Below are 24,882 nucleotides of genomic sequence, written 5' to 3' on the forward strand. Positions count from 1 at the left end.
CTCACTTAATTATTTATTGTGTGTCCTACTAATCATGTTTCTTAGTATTCTCTTCATTATGGAAAACACTGGAATAATTAGATCAGGTAATGACCTAGTTTGGTTAATGCTGGAGAAAAATATATAGTATCACATTGTAAGAATTTAATGATAACTAAAAATGTGCTTTCTTAAACTAGTTGCAGTAAAAGACTTAACAAAAGATATAAAAGACCCTTTCATATTACTAAGCCTAGAACCTGCACAGAGCTTACAAAAATATAAAAACTGGTCAAAACATGATCTACAATTGGAAGCACATTCATAACACTCCCTGCAGCTTTGCTTTCTCCAGTATATGTCTTGATGTGTTCTATTGGCCCAATGAGTGTTTTGTTTTTTCAACTGAGACACTTCTACATGTTCCTATTTCCTCTTCATTATGTGTGTTCCCCATTACTCTTCTTGTTTTATATTTCTATTCTCTGTGAGGCCCATCAATATTTATTTTTCCTTGCATTACAAATCTATTTTTCTTAACTTTGATACCTGGTTGGGTATAGTCTCTCCCCCTCAATGCAAATAATTGTTTCTCCACATCTCTTTTTCACAAGTCTCATGAAGGATATCTAGTTGTTCCACATAATTTAAAATTGAACTACCTCTTGACCATTTCTTCTCAATCATTTTTTCACATATCCAGGTGTGCATTCTATTGGTCAACACTCATATTAGATGGCTGTCATTAGTTCAGACAAGAATTTGACCCTTGTAAAGGGTCTATCAACGTAGGTATGTTGGTCATGGATCCAGTAGTTTGTAGGTTATTTCGTGCTGTCATTCTTCAGACCAGTTGTTTCTCAGAATCTTCACATTTCAGAATTTCTTTTGTATTAGGGAGTCCCATTGTTTGTCTTCTTATTTTAGATACCACATTACAACCACATCTACATCCATACTCAGCAAGCCATCTGATGGTGTGTGGCGGAGGGTACCTTGAGTACCTCTATCAGTTATCCTTTCTATTCAAGTCCCATATTATTTGTGGAAAGAAAGATTGTGGGTATGCCTCTGTGTGAGCTCTGATCTCTCTGATTTTATCCTCATGCTCTCTTCATGAGATATACGTAGGAGGGAGCAGTATACTCCTTGACTCCTCAGTGAAGGTATGTTCGTGAAACTTCAACAAAAGCCCATGCTGAGCTACTGAGCGTTTCTCTTGCAGAGTCCTCAACTGGAGTTTATCTATCATCTCCATAATGCTTTTGCGATTACTAAATGATCCTGTAATGAAGCGCACTGCTCTCCGTTGGATCTTCTCTACCTCTTCTGTCAACCCTATGTGGTACAGATCCCACACCAGTGAGCAGTATTCAAGCAGTGTACTGTAACCTACTTCCTTTGTTTTCGAACTGCATTTCCTTAGGATTCTTCCAAATGCTTTACCGACGATTAATTTTATATGGTCATTCCATTTTTAAATCACTCCTAATGCCTACTCCCAGATAATTTATGGAATTAACTGCTTCCAGTTGCTGACCTGCTATATTGTAGCTAACTGATAAAGGATCTTTCTTTCTGTGTATTTGCTGCACATTACACTTGTCTACATTGAGATTGAATTGCCATTTCCTGCACCATGCATCAATTCGTTGCAGATCCTCCTGCATTTCAGTACAGTTTTCCATTGTTACAACCTCTCGATGTACTACAGCATCATCTGCAAAAAGCCTCAGTGAACTTCCGATGTTATCCACAAGGTGATTTATATATAGTGTGAATAGCAACAGTCCTACGACACTCCCCTGCGGCACACCTGGAATCGCTCTTACTGCGGAAGACTTCTCTCTATTGAGAATGACATGGTGCATTCTATTATCTAGGAACTCTTCAATCCAATCACACAATTGGTCTTTTAGTCCATATGCTCATACTTTGTTCATTAAACGACTGGGGGGAACTGTATTAAACGCCTTGTGGTAGTCAAGAAACATGGCATCTACCTGGGAACCCGTGTCTATGGCCCTCTGAGTCTCACGGATGAATGGCATGAGCTGTGTTTCACACGATCATCTTTTTCAAAATCCATGTTGATTCGGGTAGTCATGTGTGGAGTTGTAAGAGAGGCTGTTCTGCAACTAACATAACCAAGTCAACAAATGCTCAGATGTCAGTTTGACTTATGTCTTCTTCAACATCATAAACAACATTTCACATTAACATCTTGCTGAAAATCAGTTTAATATTACAATTGCCAGGCTAGACAATTTTCTCTATGTGACAGATTGTCACCCAAGATCCAAATCGACACTGTTGGATATCTTTGCACAAAGAAGCAACCAGATGCACATTGTCATTTGCAGTGCTATTCCAGAATTTATGCATTCAGAAATCTTCCCCCATATTTAGTCAGCTACAAGGGTTTGAAAAGTTCTTGGAATCACCACAAGAGGTCAGCACGAGTTGTTCACATGATATTCATTAGACTCTTGCCTGTAAACACGTGCAACGTCAGTGCTCTTGGAAGAGAGCTGTGGTGGTGTCGTGACTGTTGTTGTTCCCGCATAGTGATTTGTGAAGATGGAAAAAACTCGAGATTCGAGCAGTGATTAAGTACTTCATAAAGAAAGATGTGAAGGGAAAGGACATTCATGCCGATTCCCAGAATACACTGAGAGACTCTGCTTCTTTGTATTCAACTGTTGCCAAGTGGACAAATGAATTTCAATTTGGCCAGGAGAGCTTTTTAGTTGATACAGAGAGTTATAGGGCTCTTGAATTTTCCTTGCTTCACTTTTTCAATAGTTCTCCTGAGATCAGCTTAAAAGTACTTAGGAGCATTGTGTCAGAGAGTATATTTAAAATATTTGAGGTATTGATAATTGTTTTGAGTAGATGTTGTAACACTGGAATTCTATTAGGAATCAACTTTCTACGCATTTTACACGCATAACAACTTAGTCCCCCAATTTAGTGATCAGAGTCATGTTCAAAAATCCACCACTGATTGGTACTGCAGGATATGTGGTTTTCTGACAAGCATAAGCATGTTCAAAAACTGTCAAAATTGGAAATAACATTAAGAGGCTTCACACAGTAAGTTGTAAGCCAGTGAATCCAAAAAATGATGCAAAGTCTATCTTAAAAAGAATCTGATTAATCCTAGTTATGTCCAAATCGACACTCCAGACCCTTAGGAAGTGATTAAACAATTCCATCTACAGATTCCTGCACAGTTGTCGAATATATTTGTCACTATCTGGTGAGAATACAATAAACAGCATTATTATTTTAAGGTGACAATGGAATGATTTTATTTTCAAATACCGGCTGAAAAAGCGATAAGTTATTAATATTTTACTTATGTTTCAGCTTCACGTGCTTTATGTGGAAAATATTTGTTAAGTAAAATGTGAAAATTATAAATAAACAAAAAGAGGAAAATCGGATAGAACAGTACAAGTAATTATATGAAAAGCTGCAGTCTTGTTATCTTAAATTTTGGTTCATGTTCTGTAATGAAAATAACTGAATAGAATTATTATGTTCTGGTATTGTAATGCATCTACACTGAAGCACCAAAGAAACTAGTATAGGTATGTATATTCAAATACAGTGATATGTAAACAGGCAGAATAAAGCGCTGCAGTCGGAAACGCTTATATAAGACAACAAGTGTGTGGTGCAGTTGATAGATCAGTTACTGCTACTACAATGGCAGGGTATCAAGATTTAAGTGAGTTTGAATGTCATGTTATAGTTGGCACACGAATGATGGGACACAGCACCTCTGAGGTAGCGATGTATTGGGGATTTTCATGTATGACCATTTCGTAGTGTACCATGAATATCAGGAATTTGACAGAACCTCAAATCTCCAATTATGCTGTGGCTGGAAAAAGATTTTGTAGGAATGGGACTGACAACGACTGAACAAAATTGTTCAAGGTGTCAGAAGTGCAACCCTTGCACAATTTGCTGCAGATTTCAATGCTGGGCCATCAACAAGTGTCAGCGTGCAAACCATTCAGTGAAACATCATCGATGTGGGTTTTTGGATCTGAAGGTCCCCTTTTGTACTCTTGATTACTGCACGACACCAAGCTTTATGCTTCGCCTGTGCTCATTAATACTGACATTGGACTGTTGATGAGAGGAAGCATGTTTTCTGGTCGGACGAGTCTCGTTTGAAATTGTATCAAGCGGATGGATGCGTATGGGTATGGAGACAACCTCACGAGTCCATGGACCCTATGTGTTAGCAGGGGACTGTTCAACCTCGTGGAGGTTCTGTAATAGTGTGTGGCGTGTGCAGTTAGAGTGGTACAGGACTACTGATACATCTAGATGTAACTCTGACAGGTGACATATACCTAAGCATCTTGTCTGATCACCTGCATTTTTTCATATGTATTGTGCGTTCCAATGGACTTGGGCAATTCAAGCAGGACAATGTGACACCCCACGTGTCCCCAATTGCGACAGAGTGACTCCAAGAACATTCTTCTGAGTTTAAACATTTCCATTGGCCACCAGACTCCCCAGACGCGAACATTATTGAGCATATCTGGAATGTCTTGCAAGGTGCTGTTCAGAAGAGATCTCCACCCCCTCGCACTCTTATGGATTAATGGACACCCCTGTTGGATTGAGGGTTTCAGTTACCTCAGCACCACTGCAGACACTGAGTCAATGCCACATCGTGTTATGGCACTTCTGCATGGTTGTGAGAGCTCTACACGGTATTAGGCAGGTGAACCAATTTCTTTGGCTCTTCAGTGTAATTCATTCAGAGTTATACCTCAAAATGTTTACAATTATTTATGTGCATCCATTAATTTTTTTTTTCTTTTACTCTTCCAGGAGAAAAAGTTCCGCTTGCAGAACAAAATGGTTGAACTAAAAGATAAAGGAAAGCGTGTAATGGAGAATATTGGTGAGAAGAAGGTAGATATGTTACAGAAGTGGGAAGAAAAATCACGTGAATTCATTGATACGTTCCTCCTGCTGTTTGGGCGGGATGGCCCCTTGGTAAGAAGAATGAAACACACTGTACACCGAATTCGAAATGAGGTCTGTTAAATAAGTTACATTTATTCAGCATTGTTTTGGTGTGCAACTGTACCAATGCTGGGTATGTCGGCTTAAAGCACCTCGAGTTTTGTCAGCATTTTCTCTTGTAAGGCAATGTACTGTTTCCATTTGTACAACTGTGTTTGTGTTGTGTATGTGTGATTGGACTATGTTGCATGTGTAGTGATGTATGTATATGTGGGTCGTATTTTGACTTGCAGTTATAATGTAGAGCTGTTGGAAAAGATATATTCACGTACACTTGGATGCACTGCCCAGATAATGTATTACAGAACATCTCAGAAATGTAAATGTTAAAAGTGAAATAGTGTGCATTTGTCATTTATTCCACCACTGTTTAGGTAGACTGATATAAAACCTGACTTCTGGCTAGCTGCCACAGGAACTTAGTTTGAATTCTTCGCATAAAGCAGCAGTAAACTTTTCTTATCATCAGTACTGTAAGTCTGACCATCTACACACATTGGTGACATTGTAGGATGCTGAAGTTTGTGGACCAGTTGTTGTACTGTTATTGAGCTGTTTTGGAGTTGTGTAAGCTTGTGGTCTAGTAGCAATATCACACAGAATAAGTGAAACGTTGGGAGTTTAAGCCCATTTTCCCTGGATTTTTCAAGGATGCTCTTCTATTCCATCCGTCTGACTGAAGAGCAAAGATGATTTATATCACTTTCTGACCTGCTAACAATAGCAAAACATTTGAAAAACATTTCACAAAAAATCTTGCAACTGTCTGTCCTACTCAGATCACTTTCTGTGTGAGTGTTGCCCTCAGTGCTGTGGACAACAGCCATTAAGTCACTGTGTGATGGGACTGACAATCTACACAGCTGATTATATGACATATCACATCTTGCACAGTGATCTACAAGGGTGTACTGAAAAGTAACGCCTTCAGTTTCTTTTAATGTGGAAACTCCTAAAGCTTTTTGAATAAAACGAACATCATTAACATTCTACATCTTTGTTCTTCATGTCTACATATTTATTACTCAATATCATCTCCCGGGTGACAAACATATTTCTCCCAATGAGGAACCAATTTGTTGATACTGTCACTGTAGAATGTTTGACATTCATGACAGAGCCACAACCTCACCTCTGCTTGCACTGCTTCATCACTATTAAAGTGAAGTCCTTGAAGCTGTTGTTTTAAATTTTGGAAGCAGATAAAAATCACACGGGGCAGTGTCAGGAATGTATGGAGGATGATCGATAACAGTGATCCCAAGACATAAGACTTTACAGATGTTGCAACACTCGTGTGTGGTCCGGCATTGTCATGCTGAAGGAGAATGTGCTCTATCTGTAGATGGTTGGAAACTAGGTTACAGCTCACTGTTCTCATGTACTGACATAATTACATTACACACCAGAATGTTACAAGCTACAGCTCAGTGCCCTCTAGCAGCAGAAGGTTGTGACTTGTGTCAGCTAAGTTGGAAAGTCGACTAATTAATATGTATGACACACAGTATGTCAACTGATATTGAGAATAGAATAAAAAATTAAGAGGCATTACTTTTCAACACACCCTTGTGCAGTGTGTGTTGCTGCACTTGGCTTTGGCAAGCATAAAATTATTTATTTATGTGATGTGAATTTGCACATGAAATATTATCGATAAACTGAATGAACACTGTACAGTATCAACAGTGGTTAGGTTATTAACTCCTGCTGCATACAACATTAAGGATATTGAAATATTTAATTTACTGTCACATTTAAAATTTACCTGGGGAAAACACATAGGCTTGGATGTACATGTATTTATCAGTTATGTCTTTCTACTTGATGTTCTAGTATCATTCTTCCCATTGCACATTGAATTTAGTGTATTTAAAGATGATGAAAGTTGTTCAAATATTAGGAAATGGCGTGTCAAGTGGAAAGTCATATTGTTTGCATTGGGTGGGATAATTCAAATTATTTGTGCCACATATGGGCTGAGTGCCATAAGATAAAAGCCAGAAAATAGTTTTCATGTATCAAGCAGGATCAGTTTGAAGTGAATGATTCTCCACATCCGGGAATGCCTATAGGCTTTGGTGAAGATTATTTAAATAGTTTAATCCATGATGGTTCATGTCAATGTTCTTATAAATAACCGAGTTAGAAAACTGCTGCAGAAGCAAAGGGAACTTCACAGCAAACATAAACATAGCGAAAGCCTTGGAGACAAACAAAAATTACGCGAAGCAAAATGTAGTGTGAGGAGGGCTATGCGAGAGGCGTTCAATGAATTCGAAAGTAAAGTTCTATGTACTGACTTGGCAGAAAATCAAAAGAAATTTTGGTCTTATGTCAAAGCGGTAGGTGGATCAAAACAAAATGTCCAGACACACTGTGACCAAAATGATACTGAAACAGAGGATGACAGACTAAAGACCAAAATACTAAATGTCCTTCTCCAAAGCTGTTTCACAGAGGAAGACTGCACTGTAGTTCCTTCTCTAGATTGTCACACAGATGACAAAATGGTAGATATCGAAATAGACGACAGAGGTATAGAGAAACAATTAAAATCGCTCAAAAGAGGAAAGGCCGCTGGACCTGATGGGATACCAGTTCGATTTTACACAGAGTACGCGAAAGAATTTGCCCCTTTCTTGCAGCGGTGTACCGTAGCTCTCTAGAAGAGCGTAGCGTTCCAAAGGATTGGAAAAAGGCACAGGTCATCCCCGTTTTCAAGAAGGGATGTAGAACAGATGTGCAGAACTATAGACCTATATCTCTAACGTCGATCAGTTGTAGAATTTTGGAACACGTATTATGTTCGAGCATCATGACTTTTCTGGAGACTAGAAATCTACTCTGTAGGAATCAGCATGTGTTTCGAAAAAGACGGTTGTGTGAAACCCAGCTCACGCTATTCGTCCACGAGACTCAGAGGGCCATAGACACAGGTTCACAGGTAGATGCCGTGTTTCTTGACTTCCGCAAGGCATTTGATACAGTTCCCCACAGTCGTTTAATGAACAAAGTAAGAGCATAATTGTGTGATTGGATTGAGGAGTTCCTAGATAACACAACGCATCATGTCATTCTCAATGGAGAGAAGTCTTCCGAAGTAAGAGTGATTTCATGTGTGCCACAGGGGAGTGTCATAGGACCGTTGCTATTCACAATATTCATAAATGACCTTGTGGATGACATCGGAAGTTCACTGAGGCTTTTTGCAGATGATGCTGTGGTGTATCGAGAGGTTGTAACAATGGAAAATTGTACTGAAATGCAGGAGGATCTGCAGCGCATTGACGCATGGTTCACGGAATGGCAATTGAATCTCAATGTAGACAAGTGTAATGTGTTGCGAATACGTAGAAAGGTAGATCCCTTATCATTTAGCTACAAAATATCAGGTCAGCAACTGGAAGCAGTTAATTCCATAAATCATCTGGGAGTATGCATTAGGAGTGATTTAAAATGGAATAATCATATAAAGTTGATCGTCAGTAAAGCAGATACCAGACTGAGATTCATTGGAAGAATCCTAAGGAAATGCAATCTGAAAACAAAGGAAGTAGGTTACAGTACGCTTGTTCGCCCATTGCTTGAATACTGATCAGCATTGTGGGATCCATACCAGATAGGGTTGATAGAAGAGATAGAGAAGATCCAATGGAGAGCAGCGCGCTTCGTTACAGGATCATTTAGTAATCGCGAAAGCGTTATGGAGATGATAGATAAACTCCAGTGGAAGACTGCAGGAGAGACGCTCAGTAGCTCGGTACGGGCTTTGTTAAAGTTTCGAGAACATACCTTCACCAAAGACTCAAGCAGTATATTGCTCCCTCCTACAGATATCTCACGAAGAGATCATGAGGATAAAATCAGAGAGATTAGAGCCCACACAGAAGCACACCGACAATCCTTCTTTCCACGAACAATACGAGACTGGAATAGAAGGGAGAACCTATAGAGGTACTCAGGGTACCCTCCGCCACACACCGTCAGGTGGCTTGCGGAGTATGGATGTAGATGTAGATGTAGAAATAATGTAGTCAATTCACAAAACTAGAACTCTTAATTTATTGTTTATGTATTAATTCTTTAGTGATCATATAACAGTATTACATGTAAACTTGAACAATGGAAGATCGAGGTTGGGATAGATTGCTACTCAACACACAGGGGAGTCGTCGAGTGGCTGACAGGTGCTGTGAAAAAAACTGCTAGATATTGTACAGCTATCAGAGTATGTCTTTCATCAGATAAAGCAAGCTTCTTCATTATGTCTATCTGCCACACCGTGCTTCATCTATGTGGTGAATAGCTACTTATCCTCTTTAGATTACATATAGACCTAACATTCTAGAGAAACATGTCTTCTTTCTTACCGATTTTAAGCCAGACACATCTGTTCTATATTAGCTGCTTCCCCCCCCCCCCCCCCCCCCCCCAGTCACAAATATATGACAAAACAGCTGATCCAGTATAAGCAATATCTTTGCCTAATCTCTTAATTTCTTGCTGTGTATGCGAAAACACTCCTGCTGCTGACAGGAGCATTGTGATACTGCAACACTCTACTGCCTCAAAACTGAAGTATCCCATAGTAGGATCTTTTGCCTAGAATTCTGCAAAGTTTTCTACAGGTTTGTCCATGCACCCGATTGGCTAGTATATGTTGTCAGTTGAATTACTTGACAGGAAATTTCTTAACTATTGCTGCTTTCACTGCAGCCCAGCAATAGGAATTATTCCAAGACTGAGTGATTCCTCTTACTAGCCAATAGTTTCTTGAATGAACAGATGCAGCACTCTGATTTCCATGTAATTTAGCACCGTCACAGAACGGTGATTGAAGATTATGAGGATTACACACACACACACACACACACACACACACACACACACACAGTCATACGATAGAAAATAGTGTACAGTTAGGTTTATTCTCACATTAACAAGACTCTTACAACCAATATACCTCCTATACTTCTATCCACTACTTACTTGCTTGAGAAGACTGTGTTCGATTAATAACACCAGCTTCCTCTAAGAGGAACACAATCACAATACAAAGAGTAATTAATGTAGGGTAATGAAATGTTGGGAATACATTTGTCTAGATAACATATTTAAGCAATTAACATGGCAAGATCACAAGTTAGTTTAAGCAAGAGATAAGCCATTGCAAATGCAAAATTCTGGTTAATCAATAAGTGGTGTAACTGTCAGAATGTTGATGTAAGCAGGCATACATGCCCGCATTGTGGTGTACAGATGCCGGAAGCCAGTTTCTGGAATGTAACACAATGCCTGTTGCACTTTGTCAGTCAATACAGAGATGATTAACGCTATTAGTGGATGACGCTGCACTTGCTGTATGATGATGTCCCATATGTGCTCAATTAGAGACCGATCTGGTGATCAAGCAGGCCAAGGCAGCATGTTGACACTGTAGAGCATGTTGGGCTACAACAGTGATTTGTGGACAAGCGTTATCCTGCTGGAAAACACCCCCTGGAAGTTGTTCATGAACGGTAGCACAACAGGTTGAATCATTGTCAGGGTGCATGGGACCTCTACAAGAGTGCTTCTATTGCCATATGAAATCACACCCCAGACCACAACTCTAGGTGTAGGTCATGCGTGTCTTGCATGCAAACAGCTTAGGTGTAAGCCCTCAACTGGTCTCATTCTAACCAACACACTGCCATCACTGGCACTGAGGCAGAACCAGGTTTTGTCAGAGAACACAACAGACTTCCACCCTGCACTCCAGCAAGCTCTCTCATGACACCACTGAAGTCGCAAAACGGCAGTGATTTAGGGTCATTGGTATGAGTGGAATGCACGCTACAGGGCACCTGGCTGAGAGATCTCCTTGAAGTAACCAATTAGCAACAGTTTGTTGTCACTGCAATGCCAACTGCTGCTCAAATTGCTACTGTAGAAGCCGTACGATGTACCAGAGACATATGCCAGACATGATGGTCTTTCCTCTTGGAAGCGCCATGTGGCCATCCAGAGCCCGGCCTTCTTGCGACCATATCTACATCTACATCTACATGACTACTCTGCAATTCACATTTAAGTGCTTGGCAGAGGGTTCATCGAACCACAATCATACTATCTCTCTACTATTCCACTCCCGAACAGTGAGCGGGAAAAACGAACACCTAAACCTTTCTGTTCGAGCTCTGATTTCTCTTATTTTATTTTGATGATCTTTCCTACCTATGTAGGTTGGGCTCAACAAAATATTTTCACATTCGGAAGAGAAAGTTGGTGACTGAAATTTCGTAAAAAGGTCTCGCCGCGACGAAAAACGTCTATGCTGTAATGACTTCCATCCCAACTTGTGTATCATATCTGCCACACTCTCTCCCCTATAACGTGATAATACCAAACGAGCTGCCCTTTTTTGCACCCTTCCGATGTCCTCCGTCAATCCCACCTGGTAAGGATCCCACACCGCGCAGCAATATTCTAACAGAGGACGAACGAGTGTAGTGTAAGCTGTCTCTTTAGTGGACTTGTTGCATCTTCTAAGTGTCCTGCCAATGAAACGCAACCTTTGGCTCGCCTTCCTGACAATATTATCTATGTGGTCCTTCCAACTAAAGTTGTTCGTAATTTTAACACCCAGGTACTTAGTTGAATTGACAGCCTTGAGAATTGTACTATTTATCGAGTAATCGAATTCCAACGGATTTCTTTTGGAACTCATGTGGATCATCTCACACTTTTCGTTATTTAGCGTCAACTGCCACCTGACACACCATACAGCAATCTTTTCTAAATCGCTTTGCAACTGATACTGGTCTTCGGATGACCTTACTAGACGGTAAATTACAGCATCATCTGCGAACAGTCTAAGAGAACTGCTCAGATTGTCACCCAGGTCATTTATATAGATCAGGAACAGTAGAGGTCCCAGGACGCTTCCCTGGGGAACACCTGATATCACTTCAGTTTTACTCGATGATTTGCAGTCTATTACTACGAACTGCGACCTTCCTGACAGGAAATCACGAATCCAGTTGCACAACTGAGACGATACCCCATAGCTCCGCAGCTTGATTAGAAATCGCTTGTGAGGAACGGTGTCAAAAGCTTTCCGGAAATCTAGAAATACGGGATCAACTTGAGATCCCCTGTCGATAGCGGCCATTACTTCGTGCGAATAAAGAGCTATCTGCGTTGCACAAGAGCGATGTTTTCTGAAGCCATGCTGATTACGTGTCAATAGATCGTTCCCTTTGAGGTGATTCATAATGTTTGAATACAGTATATGCTCCAAAACCCTACTGCAAACCGACGTCAATGATATAGGTCTGTAGTTAAATGGATTACTCCTACTACCCTTCTTGAACACTGGTGCGACCTGTGCAATTTTCCAATCTGTAGGTACAGATCTATCGGTGAGTGAGCGGTTGTATATGAGTGCTAAGTAGGGAGCTATAGTATCAGCGTAATCTGAAAGGAACCTAATCGGTATACAATCTGGACCTGAAGACTTGCCCGTATCAAGCGATTTGAGTTGCTTCTCAACCCCTAAGGTATCTACTTCTAAGAAACTCATGCTAGCAGATGTTCGTGTTTCAAATTCTGTAATATTCCATTCGTCTTCCCTGGTGGAGGAATTTCGGAAAACTGCATTCAATAACTCCGCTTTAGCACAGTCGTCGGTAACAGTACCATCGGCACTGCGCAGTGAAGATATTGACTGCGTCTTGCCGCTTGTGTACTTTACATATGACCAGAATTTCTTCGGATTTTCTACCAAATTTCGAGACAATGTTTCGTTGTGGAACCTATTAAAGGCATCTCGCATCGAAGTACGTGCCAAATTTCGCGCGTCTGTAGATTTTAGCCCATCTTCAGTATTTCGCTTTCTTCTGAACTTCGCATGCTTTTTACGTTGCCTCTGCAACAGCGTTCGGACCTGTTTTGTGTACCACGGGGGATCCGTTCCATCTCTTACCAATTTATGAGGTATGAATATCTCAATTGCTGTTGCTACTATATCTTTGAATTTGAGCCACATCTCGTCTACATTCGCATAGTCAGTTCGGAAGGAATGGAAATTGTCTTTTAGGAAGGCTTCTAGTGACACTTTATCCGCTTTTTTAAATAAAATTATTTTGCGTGTGTTTCTGATGGATTTGGAAGAAATGGTATTGAGCCTGGCTACAACGACCTTGTGATCACTAATCCCTGTATCAGTCATGATGCTCTCTATCAGCTCTGGATTGTTTGTGGCTAAGAGATCAAGTGTGTTTTCGTAACCATTTACAATTCGCGTGGGTTTGTGGACTAACTGCTCGAAATAATTTTTGGAGAAAGCATTTAGGACAATCTCGGAAGACGTTTTCTACCTACCACCGGTTTTGAACAAGTATTTTTGCCAACATACCGAGGGTAGGTTGAAGTCCCCACCAACTATAACCGTATGAATGGGGTATTTATTTGTTACGAGACTCAAACTTTCTCTGAACTGTTCTGCAACTGTATCATCGGTGTCTGGGGGTCGGTAGAAGGAGCCAATTATTAACTTAATTCGGCTGTTAAGTATAACCTCCACCCATACCAATTCGCACGGAGTATCTACTTTGACTTCACAACAAGATAAACCACTACTGACAGACACAAACACTCCGCCACCAATTCTGCCTAATCTATCTTTCCTGAACACCGTCTGAGACTTCGTAAAAATTTCTGCAGAACTTATTTCAGGCTTTAGCCAGCTTTGTGTACCTATAACGATATCAGCTTCTGTGCTTTCTATTAGCGCTCGAAGCTCAGGGACTTTTCCAGCGCAACTACAACAATTTACAACTATAATTCCGACTGTTCCTTGATCCAAGCATGTCCTGTAATTGCCATGCACCCTTTGACATTGCAGCCCACCCCGTACTTTCCCGAGGCCTTCTAATCTAAAAAAACCGCCCAGTCCACACCACTCAGCCTCCGCTACCCATGTAGCCGCCAGCTGAGTGTAGTGAACTCCTGACCTATTCAGCGGAACCCGAAACCCCACCACCCTATGGCGCAAGTCAAGGAATCTGCAGACAACACGGTCGCAAAACCGTCTGAGCCTCTGATTCAGACCCTCCACCCGGCTCTGCACCAAAGGTCCGCAGTCGGTTCTGTCAACGATGCTGCAGATGGTGAGCTCTGCCTTCATCTCGTAAGCAAGGCCGGCAGCCTTCACCAAATCAGATAGCCGCTGGAATCCAGAGAGAATTTCCTCAGATCCAAAGTGACACACGTCATTAGTGCCGACATGTGCCACCACCTGCAGCTGGCTGCACCCTGTGCTCTTCATGGCATCCGGAAGGACCCTTTCCACATCAGAAATGACTCCTCCCGGAATGCACACGGAGTGCACACTGGATTTCTTCCCCTCCTTAGCCACCGTATCCCTAAGGGGCCCCATTACGCGCCTAACATTGGAGCTCCCAACTACCAGTAAGTCCACCCTCTGCGATTGCCCGGACCTTGAAGGCTGAGAATGATCCTCTGAAACAGGGCAGGCAGCTGCATCTGGCTCAGCCAGAGACAGTGCCTGAAACCGGTTTGTCAGACGCACCAGGGAGGCTTTCTGATCAGCCTCCGGGGACGCCTTTTGCTGCCTGCCACCCCTTGGAACGACCTCCCAATCAACCACAGGCGAGGGCTCAGCCCCACTGCGGGCAGCAACCGGGGCAACCACAGCGGCAGACCGATCTGGGGACAGACGGGACGAGGTTGACATCCCCGTGATACCCAAGTCCGGCTCCCCACAGTGGTGCCCATTGGCAACAGCCTCAAGCTGCGCGACCGAAGTCGGCGCCGATTGCAGCTGTGAGCGAAGGGATGCCAAGTCAGTCCTCATCCGAACACAGCAATCGCAGTCCCTGTCCATTCTAATCGATGTTGAACAACAGTTACTGAAACACGAGTCTGTGCCTAGATAACGCAAGCGAAACACGCAAAGAATGTATCAACTAACCTGTACAAATGCCTAACGACTGCGCTACAATCTGCTGAATTTACGATTACGGTAACTAAAACTTGAAATTGCACCTCCTATACGAAACTACACGCCATTTAAATAAGAATCTACCAAGTAAACACTAAAGCGCGATGCTACAACTGTCAAATACTATAATACCCCCGAAATATATGAATTAAACAATGCAAGTACCCAAAACACGCAAAGAAATTAATTAAACTATCTAACAAATAAGTAAGCTAGGGTTATACTGACCACTGCTGCCATCAATCATGTACAGTTGCTAAATTCCTGCCAAGTTTTTCTTCAGTATTGCAGAAGAAACATTCAGGTTCTTGTAGCCCTATTACATAGCCTTGTTCAAACTCAATGAGTTGTTGATAATTGAATCTTTGTCACATGAAAGGCATTGTTGACAAAAATCAGCTCAACATGTCTAATCTCGGAGGTAACTACCACTCATGGCTGTTAGCATATATTTAAAGCAAACCTGATTTGCATCCTCATACTGGTGTTACTAGCACCACTTTTGTGACTAGTGCAAAATTTGAATAGACATCATCTTTCAGGTGTAGAAACGTGCTACCAACTTTTGTTTGGTTGTAAAACTCCTCCTCAGTGTTGAGTTTTTTTCCCCAGTCTGTTTATTACTGGAATTGATAACCATGTCCTGTATACTTCTGCACACTAGGACCTCTCTTCTAGTACTGGCTCCTGTATTTTACAAGTTCCTATTGATTTTTGAATTGTTTAACATCCAGACACTTTTGTCAATCAGCTGTGTAGCTATAGTTTGATGACATCTTGTCATAACCATGAACTTCTGCAATAGTCCAGTCTCCTATGGCCCTAATTACACTACTCTAAAACATATCCATCCTGGTCAAAGCTTAAAAAAAAAGAGCTTTTCAGTTTGCATTACACTTGCGATAGAAAAACAGAAATTACTGTAGCAGCTACTGAAGAGGGGGGGGGGGGGGAGGAGGTTGTCCACTCCAGTAATTCTTTCACTTCTTAATTTATAGTGCTGAAATTATTGTTGATGCAATGAATAGTATTCATAACTACACTTAGCTACTAAATAGTTACGAAAATGAGAGTAAAGCTTGTTGACATTCTTTTCATATCATCAGTCAACACAGTGGGTGCGTGCAACACATTTTGCGCCGACTCAAGAAACAGATTGGCTGTGGAAATGTATTATTTCAATTCTTGACTTTACATTTACACTGCACAATGTTACCAATAGACCATGAGCAGATACTGCACCATTACAGATTGAGCAGAAAACAGCCCTTCCTACAGGAACTTCCGCATGAAAATGACTGGATTTATGATTCTGCTGGGTAGCTAAGTTTGTCACCTGAGCCCAACTTAAAAGATAGTGTCATTTTCTACTTCTTCTGTATTAATTTTATTTGGACTTAGTCTCTGCAGTGACTGCACGTGTAAGACACAGACACGATATGATGCAGATAACCAAATAATTCCATATGGTTGAAAGCAAAACACTAAAAAGTTCTAAAGCACTCGCCAAACCATGTTCAGGAATAATCATAGAAAGAGGGCCAGTCAGGCCAAAACAAGCTATCATAAGCAAAGTCTGTAACAGAGACCAGTCCCAATAATCCTGCAGTTGTTTGAAGGTAACCAGTAAAAGCCAATGGATAGTAGGAAACACACTACCTGACAAAGAACATGAAGCAATCAGAAGGGGAGGAGGGAATGAAATGAAACTTCTCAGGTTGAGGGGGTATTTGTTGTTTTCAGTGATTACAAAATTGAGTAAAATTTGCAAAGAACTGTGGCAGTATAAGCCGCTTATCAGCATGAAAGTGCGTCCTCACTGGAGTGGATGCATGCACTGATTGTATCCTCTCCTGAGACAAGGTACCCCGTAATTGTTGCAACTGGTTCTTGACATTGCAGCATATTAGCATTTGACTGAAGTTGATGTCTGAACTGGTCCCAAAAATGTTCTATCGGTGATAGATAAGGTGACTGTGCTTGCCATGGGATTACCTCAGCTTCACACAGATGGTTCACAGAGGCACATGCCATGTGTGGACAGGCACTGTCCTGTCGAAGAAGGGCATCGTGACATTGTTGCCTTAGAGGTAACATATGAGGACACATGATGTCTGTTGCGTACCATTGTGTCATCAAAGTTCCCTCAGTCACTACTAAATATGGCCTGAAGTCATACCCAATGGCTTTCCATGCCATGATACAGGAAGTAACACTGCTGTGCCTCTTCAGAACACTGGAAGAATGGGACCTCTCCCCAGGTCGCCATCATACCCACCAACAGTCCTCATCTGGGGTAGTGCAAAACTGCAGTTTCATCACTGAACCTAATGCAACACCATTAGTCAGCAGTACAGGCTTCTCAGTTAAGCACCATGCCAAATGCAAATTTTTGTATTGTTATGTTAATGACAGGGTTGGTAATTCCTCAGTCTGGCTGTGCTGCTTGTCTCTGACCAGTGGTGCGGCCGACATAGAATATTCTCGAATGGTAAGTACTGATATGGAAGGGTTTACTATGTGCTGCTTGGTGCACAATACTATATCCTTCCTTGTGGTGGGTTAGACATGGTAGACTGGAACCTTGGCAATGAGTATCCTTGCCCTCACATTTCCATGCAATCCATTATCCGGCCACTTTCACATCCGAACACCCAAAAGATCTGGATATTGCATGATACAACCAGTCTGCCAAATGGAGACCCACAATGAGGTCGCTTTCAAACTCTCTTCAATCCAATCCCCTCTGCTTGCCGCACTGCTTTTTGTTTGGCAGTGTCAGATATTGATAATGTCGTCTCACATGAATATGTGGTATCTCTGTGTCCTTCATTTTGTTCACTCAATGTTTGATGCTGTTCACATCCTTTATATGCCCTATGATTCCTGTTAACGTCACTAAACATGAACAACACTAATGCGCTTTGGTGGCCATTTCATCTGTTTCAGAGAATTGCAACTCTTAATCGTTTATATACCCACTGATAGTGTGTATTTGTATGAAGTTATGTTGACATTTGACCATGTCGTCTGGGTGCAGTATGTTTTTGTCAGGTGGTGTAACTGAGTTGTGATGGGTGCATAGTATTTGCAGCTAGTCAGAGGACAAGTTTATGGAGCTGTATCTCATAAGTATATCTAGGTCCTCAGTACCACGTGCCGCCATTAGTCTCCGTCTCCTGAGGATCTGTCAAATCCATGGTGCTATCTGAATAATAATAGTGACCATACATTTTGACAGGATGTTTCACTCATTTTACAACCAAGACATAACATTATTCCCCCTGAAATCTCCATGTAAGTCTTCAAATTATCATTTTTGGGCTGGTGTGTTGTGGAAAAGCTGTTTTTAATGTTTTGGCATCCATTGAAGGGTCTGTTACACTACCACCATTGCTGAGGAGTGTCAAACAGAGATCAGGGAGAGACAAAAGAGCCTGTATGAATTGTAATGTGGTCCAGTAAATGGAAACCTCAGAGGATATTGATTAGCAAGAGCAAGAACTAGGCTATAATCAAGCACTGTAAAATAAAACCATATAAAACTTTAACAAGAGTTCCAAAAGTCTATAAGTAGCTTCAGTACATCAGAAAAAGTATGGGAGTGAGAGGTGAAGATAAGTCTGTAGTGAATACTCCAAAATTATTTATGATATCACATAGTATGCAAATTATTAATGAGATCTCCCCATGTTAGATGCCAAAAATGTAGTGAATTGAGAATTCTTTGACATGACATAGCATGCAAATTACTAGTAAGGTCGCTTCATCCTGGGATCCAATAATTATGTGACATGAATAATTAAGTGAACTCAAGAAAACAGCAAACAGTTGAGAGATTAAGTGATTGATAAATGAGTAGAACAGATTGATTAGATGATTAAGTGATTGATAAATGAGTAGAACAGATTGATTAGATGATTAAAACATGAAATGATGGCGATTTGTCTGGGCGTGGACACAACTCTGTTACGAAAGGGAAAAAGGGGGGGGGGGGGGGGGAATGAATTATATGACCATTCTTCGTGGTCATTCTTCATATGGTGATGGTGTCACCTTTTAGTGGCAGTGCTGGACAGCAGCTCTCATCAGGGAGGACCCAAGACCAGTCTTTATGGTGACTGCTCGTTGTGGATTGCAGTAGCTGAAATAGTGATCTCACGATCTCAGGAGGCAGATGTAGGCGATGAATGGAAGAGCTTCCATCTCCTCTTGCTTCTGCGCTTGGCATTGCCATATGCGGACTACATTTGCAATGCCAACCAGTGACTGATCGCCGTTTCATGCCCATGCCTCCCAGTGCAGGGTGGAATTTTTCTGTCTTGCATGGGTTGGTGTATGACTCTGAAATTGGCGTCTTTCTTATGTTTTCACTGTCGAGACTGTTACCAGTGTTGGCCGCACATTGTTCCAGTGTTTTTCTGCATTCCTAAGTTGTTGTGAAAGCAATTCTTTGTAATGTCTCTCTCTGTATTAGAATCCGGCTATCTCTGCATGAAGCCTGGACAGTCTCTTAAGTTTGTGCTTTGTCTAAGAATCTGCTGGGGTATTTTTGATGTATAAGCAAAGTCCTCATTTTTTTTTTTTTTTTTAAACTGGCTGATATCTTCCGCAGTTCTTTATAGTTTTGCATGCCTTTCTGCAAATTCTTGACACTCTGTGTTTGTGCTCTGTCCCAGTGACTGTGGACTGTGAGGCAGGAAATGCATTGTTATATGCACACTTCTTGTTTGCCATGCTCTTTGCAAGGTTTCCATTCTTAAGCGAGGAGAGGGGATTTGCCAGGCTATGTTTTGCAGACTGTGCCTCTGGTGCTCACTCTATGGGGTTATACTTACCCCTTGTCCAGGGCTGCTTGCACTGTGGGGTGGGTGAAAACGGCCATCAGTGGAGGTATTATAAGGCATAAAAGCAGAGTTATCATCTGCAAGGGCAATAGTGGATAATGACATCACAACCACACCACATGCAATTACCCGGTTGTGTCCAGATACTTCCACAAACTAACATCTCATGCCACCCTTGATGCTATACATTGTTGACAGAGTAGACTGTCTCCATTTTAGTTCATCAGGGACAGATGAGTACAACCTCTCTTTCGCCACATGGGAGTGGGACCATGCATTGTCTTTGACCCACAGTATAACTTCAGGTACAGGTGGAGTGCAGTATGAAACGTTACTCTCTCAAGTACTACTTTCAAAAGAACACTAATACACTCTTTTTGCCAAAACTTCACCAAAGATGAAACCCTTATTTATGGAGAGTGTACAGCCATCGTATGTCTTTTGAAACCAAGGGAGGACTAGACTGTTACTTGGTGTAGGCAATTGAGTTTATTGAGCTACTAAGGCAAAGTTCAATGTGAGTTTAGGAGATGTTGCCTACCACTTGACAAACTGACCGTACTGGAGGTATTGATACAGGAGCCCTTTCTAAGCAGACAGCAATAAATTAGTGTATTTTTGTACATTAAAAAAGTCTCCATAACAAAGTTAAAAATTAGACACATGAATATAAAAGGAATAAGTACCATCCTAAGAATTTTGACACACACAGGTTAACTATGGGTAGTAAACTTAAAACACTATTATGAAAACAACATCCGGAATGTGTGATTTGAGGTTTTCCCGGCATACAGAAATCTTGAAAACTTCTCAGGTAATCAGCTGGGTAGCGTCGTCCAAAAGGCACGATATTTCAGCTAGCCAACTTCTTGCTATCTTCAGGCGTTCTTAATGTCTGATTGATCTACGATGGATGCCGACTTTATATAATGTCCACCCCAAGAAAACATTATTAGGATCAGTCAAGGACGACTTAGTACTCCAGAAACCAGGAGTTTATAGCATCCCTTGCCAGTGCAGGAAAATGTATATAGGACAGACCATACAGACGGTACAAGAGAGATGTAGTGAACATAAACGCCACACAGACGACGCACAGATGTCCAAGTCCGCCGTGGCAGAGCAATGCATCTCACATGGACATGACGTGAACTACGATGGCACAAAGGTGTTACAGCAATCGAACACCTTCAGGGACTGTATCCTGAAAGAGGCAGTGAAGATCCGGCTGCATGACAAACTAATAAATAAAGACAGTGGTTTCCAGCTAAGCAAGGCTTTGGCTCCAGCTTTGAGTATGATTAAAACATGACAACAGTCTACACGGAAATCCGCTACTGTCAAGACATCTGAAGAAGAAGAAGAAGAAGAAGAAGAAGAAGAAGAAGAAGCATCGTCACCATGACAGCAGAGTTCTGCAACTGGCCATGGCCATGGTAGGACTGCGGCCCATGATCTGTCGTGGGACGCTGCGCTTCCCCCTACCACTCAGTGCCACCCTTCCCCCACCACCAGCTGCGGACTGCTCAAAAGCACCCAGACGGAGGCTGCGGGAGAAGGGTGGAGATCATATAAAGTCGGCATCCGTCAGAGATCAATCAGACACCAAGAACGCCTGAAGGTGGCAAGAAGTTGGTTTGCCAAAATATCGCGCTTTTTGGATGATGCTACCCGGCTGAATACCTGAGAAATTCTGGAATTCAAATAAAAATAGAGAATCCTTTACAGAAGCCAAGAAATCAACATCAAAGGGTCTGAAGATGGTCAGGCTAAAGCATCTGAAAGGTCAACTGACATCACTAAAATTAGAGTTTAATCAAAACAATATCAGGGACAGTGTGTACAGAACCATCTTATGAAAATATATGCCACCAAGATTACATTTTGAAGATCCAAATATCTTCAAAACTGCGTACATCATCACGGAAAACTGTAAAATACTTGCAGAATATTCCAAGCATTTAAGCAACTGTTACCCACCAACAGAAAATTTCAATTTTGACAATACAACATCAAGCGAACCAAATTGGAAGCCACCAATGTTAAAAGAAATTAAGAAAACATGAGGAAGACAATATAGTTATGCAGAATTATGGAAGCACTCTATTGACAATGTGATATCATGCATAACAATAAGGAAAAAAAAAACATCATGCAGGCTTGATGGACATCTGCATTAATACATCCCCTACATAAAAGGGATGTGAAACAGATCCTAACATTTATAGGGGAAACTCCCTCTTGCCGATATCCTACAAGGTCCTGTCGAAGGCACTTGTAAGCAGAGCAGAAAGAATATGTGATCCACAGTTAGCGGAGTATCAAGGAGTGTTCAGAAGATGTACAGTGCTATCAATAGAAATACATTACTTATCATCATTTTAACAGAGTTTGGACTAAAGTACAAAAGAACAGAACAGAACAGAAATAATTAAATTAACTTTAACCAACTCTACACCAAAAGGTAAAGGGCGAGGGAGGCCTAGAAAAATTAGAAAAAAAAAGGCAAAGAAAAATATCAGAGCCTAAAAGTTAGAAAGAAAAAGGCAAAGAAAAATATCAGAGCCTAAAAGCAGCTGTGAATCAGAATGCAGATTAAGATCTAATACAGAAACTTACCTGAAAGCTGAAAAGATAATAGATGTAATGAGAAAAATATGATTAATATTCCACATGCACACATGCAGGATGAATAAGACAGAATAACTAAACAAATCATTGGCTTACTAAACAATCACAAATCCAAAATTTCATGGCTGAGAGAACTAGGAAGAGAGACAAAAATGCGGAATTTGAAATGGTGGTAACCCAATGTGGGTCGTGACACTTCAGAAGCTCATGCTCAGATCAAAGATGATGCAGGATTTGAGGTCATTCATTTATTGGTACACAAGTGGCTATGAACAGGAATGACATGGCAACAGGGTCAAGCTGAGATTTTTCAGGTCTCTGTGGTTGGAGACAGTACAGAATGACTTGGATGTTAGTCTAATGAGGTAGATATGGTGATGTTAAGTTAAGGAGGTAGTTATGGTGGTGATAAGGAAATGAGACTCTGGGTTGGCCTACTTGTCTGCTTTTTATTGCTTCTTCAGGTGTTTGCAATGAACGTGCAGAAGAACACAAGTTTATAACTTTAATAAGTGTGAAACATAGATGAAGGTTACTAGATTCTCCTACCAGTTTAAAAAAAAAAAAAAAAAAAAAAAAAAAAAAAAAGCATCCAAGCATTTAACTTTGATTCGGGTATACATGGTAACATATGGGACTACAGGCCATGAATCATAGAAGTGCCAAATTGTATTGCTCTAAATGAACTCTTAGATTCAAGTACTTGTTATGAAGAAAGTGATGTACAGACATAAGTACACGTTAACAAATGTACAATTGCAAACAATAACCCTAGTCAGTGGTGCATACAGGCAAGCTTCACTAGTCACCCTTAATGTACAAGCTTAATTGAGTGTAATGCTCACTTACATATTACCTGCTGCAGGCTTGTCTATCCAAGACTGGGTGGAACTCTTTTATGTTTGGAACTCTTCTACTCATTGGAACTCTGCCTGGCTTGATGTTTTGAGGGCCTCTATGTATAGCATTTGGGGCTGTTTGCTTATAAATGGCACATGACTGCATCACTTTTGACCTTGATAAGTGTGAACTCGGTGGTTTCCAAAGGCATGTGACTTCTTAATGGACTGATGAAAGCAGTTTGCACTGTACATTGCTACCTAATTTATAAGGCTTACAGCTAATATTCATAATTAGATTTCTCTTCATGTTTCAGTTGTAATTGTACTTATTTCTTATAAAAGTTACATATACATACATAAATACATGTATTTCTCTTTTATTTTAACTTATAAGCATACATACATACATACATACATACAATCTTGCATTGATACAATTAGTACATCCTTGTAACACAGATATATAGTGTAAGTAATCTCATCTTCTTCCATACTTCATCTGCGATACTGTGTATCCTGTGGTGAAGCACTGGGGTTAGAAATGATTTCACGTAGGGGATGCACTTCTTGTGAGATTTTCCCATGAACTGGATCACAATTCCCGTGCACATGGTTGTAACACTTCTTTCCATTCCTGCACTAGATGCTGCATCTGAGAGAAGCGCCACTTCTATGGCTTCGGGAGTACAGATCACGATATTTGCCTCACCTACACCTTTTGAGTTCCTGTACTTAAGTCCCACTTTAATCAGTTTTAAAATAGAATTGAGACTGTACTTCCTCCTCATATGAACTCAGTTGTATCACAACATCATAGGATTAAAGTTGAAATGAACTTCTACTAATCTGTTCACATATACTGTTATGAGCTTCTTGTTCATAAATTGGAGTACTGCACTTGGTCCTCTTCATCGACTTATGTTTCTTGCTTGCCCTCTTCTCATACCTTTGTCATGTAATAGAACCTTGTCTCCTGCTCTGAATTCCTTGGGGTTTTGAGTGTGATCACAGTATCTTATTCTCCTCCTTGCCATCTAATTCATCTACTGCATCTCTTTCTTTAGTTCCATTGCGTAATCGTCGTAGGTGTGTGGCCAGATCCCACTTTAGCATTCTGGGAATGTTCCATATTCTTCCAAAAGATAATGTGATTGGAGTGAATCCAGTTGATAAATGTGGCGTGATGTTACGTACAAAAGTGATAAAATGCATCCATTCATCCCAGTTTTCCTGCTTTATTCCCACATGATGGCATACATATTCTTTTAGTGTTCAAAGTGTTCTTTTTGTATGCTCCATTTGTTTGCAGATGGTATGTAGAAGATTGAGTAAACAATAAACAGTCTGTAGAAAGTTTGCTCCTTGACCACTCGGTAACATTCTGCACTAAGACTTGCACTATTGTGTCAGCATCCTGTTGCACTATAGGTTGCGCTACAATAAATTTCGTGAGGGCATCCTGAAATGCTAGGATGTATCTAGTCCCTTTCTCTGTTATCTGAAGTTGTTCAAC

At 41.0% G+C, this 24,882-nt stretch overlaps 1 protein-coding gene across 14 annotated transcripts in view; it reads left to right on the forward strand.

The window, feature by feature from the left end:
• Positions 1-24,882, forward strand: part of LOC126335362 (choline-phosphate cytidylyltransferase A-like) — a 135,076-nt gene that overhangs the window by 84,800 nt on the left and 25,394 nt on the right. For 8 of the 14 annotated variants that reach the window (XM_049998562.1, XM_049998565.1, XM_049998563.1 and 5 more), the window contains one exon: positions 4,843-5,052. In XM_049998562.1, the coding sequence (XP_049854519.1) occupies positions 4,843-5,052 (210 nt within the window). The remainder of the gene's footprint in view (positions 1-4,842; positions 5,053-24,882) is intronic. The other 6 variants (XM_049998566.1, XM_049998558.1, XM_049998559.1 and 3 more) reach the window with 1 other exon arrangement.

Source organism: Schistocerca gregaria, chromosome 2 (assembly GCF_023897955.1).
Source record: "Schistocerca gregaria isolate iqSchGreg1 chromosome 2, iqSchGreg1.2, whole genome shotgun sequence".
Classification (NCBI taxonomy): domain Eukaryota; kingdom Metazoa; phylum Arthropoda; class Insecta; order Orthoptera; family Acrididae; genus Schistocerca; species Schistocerca gregaria.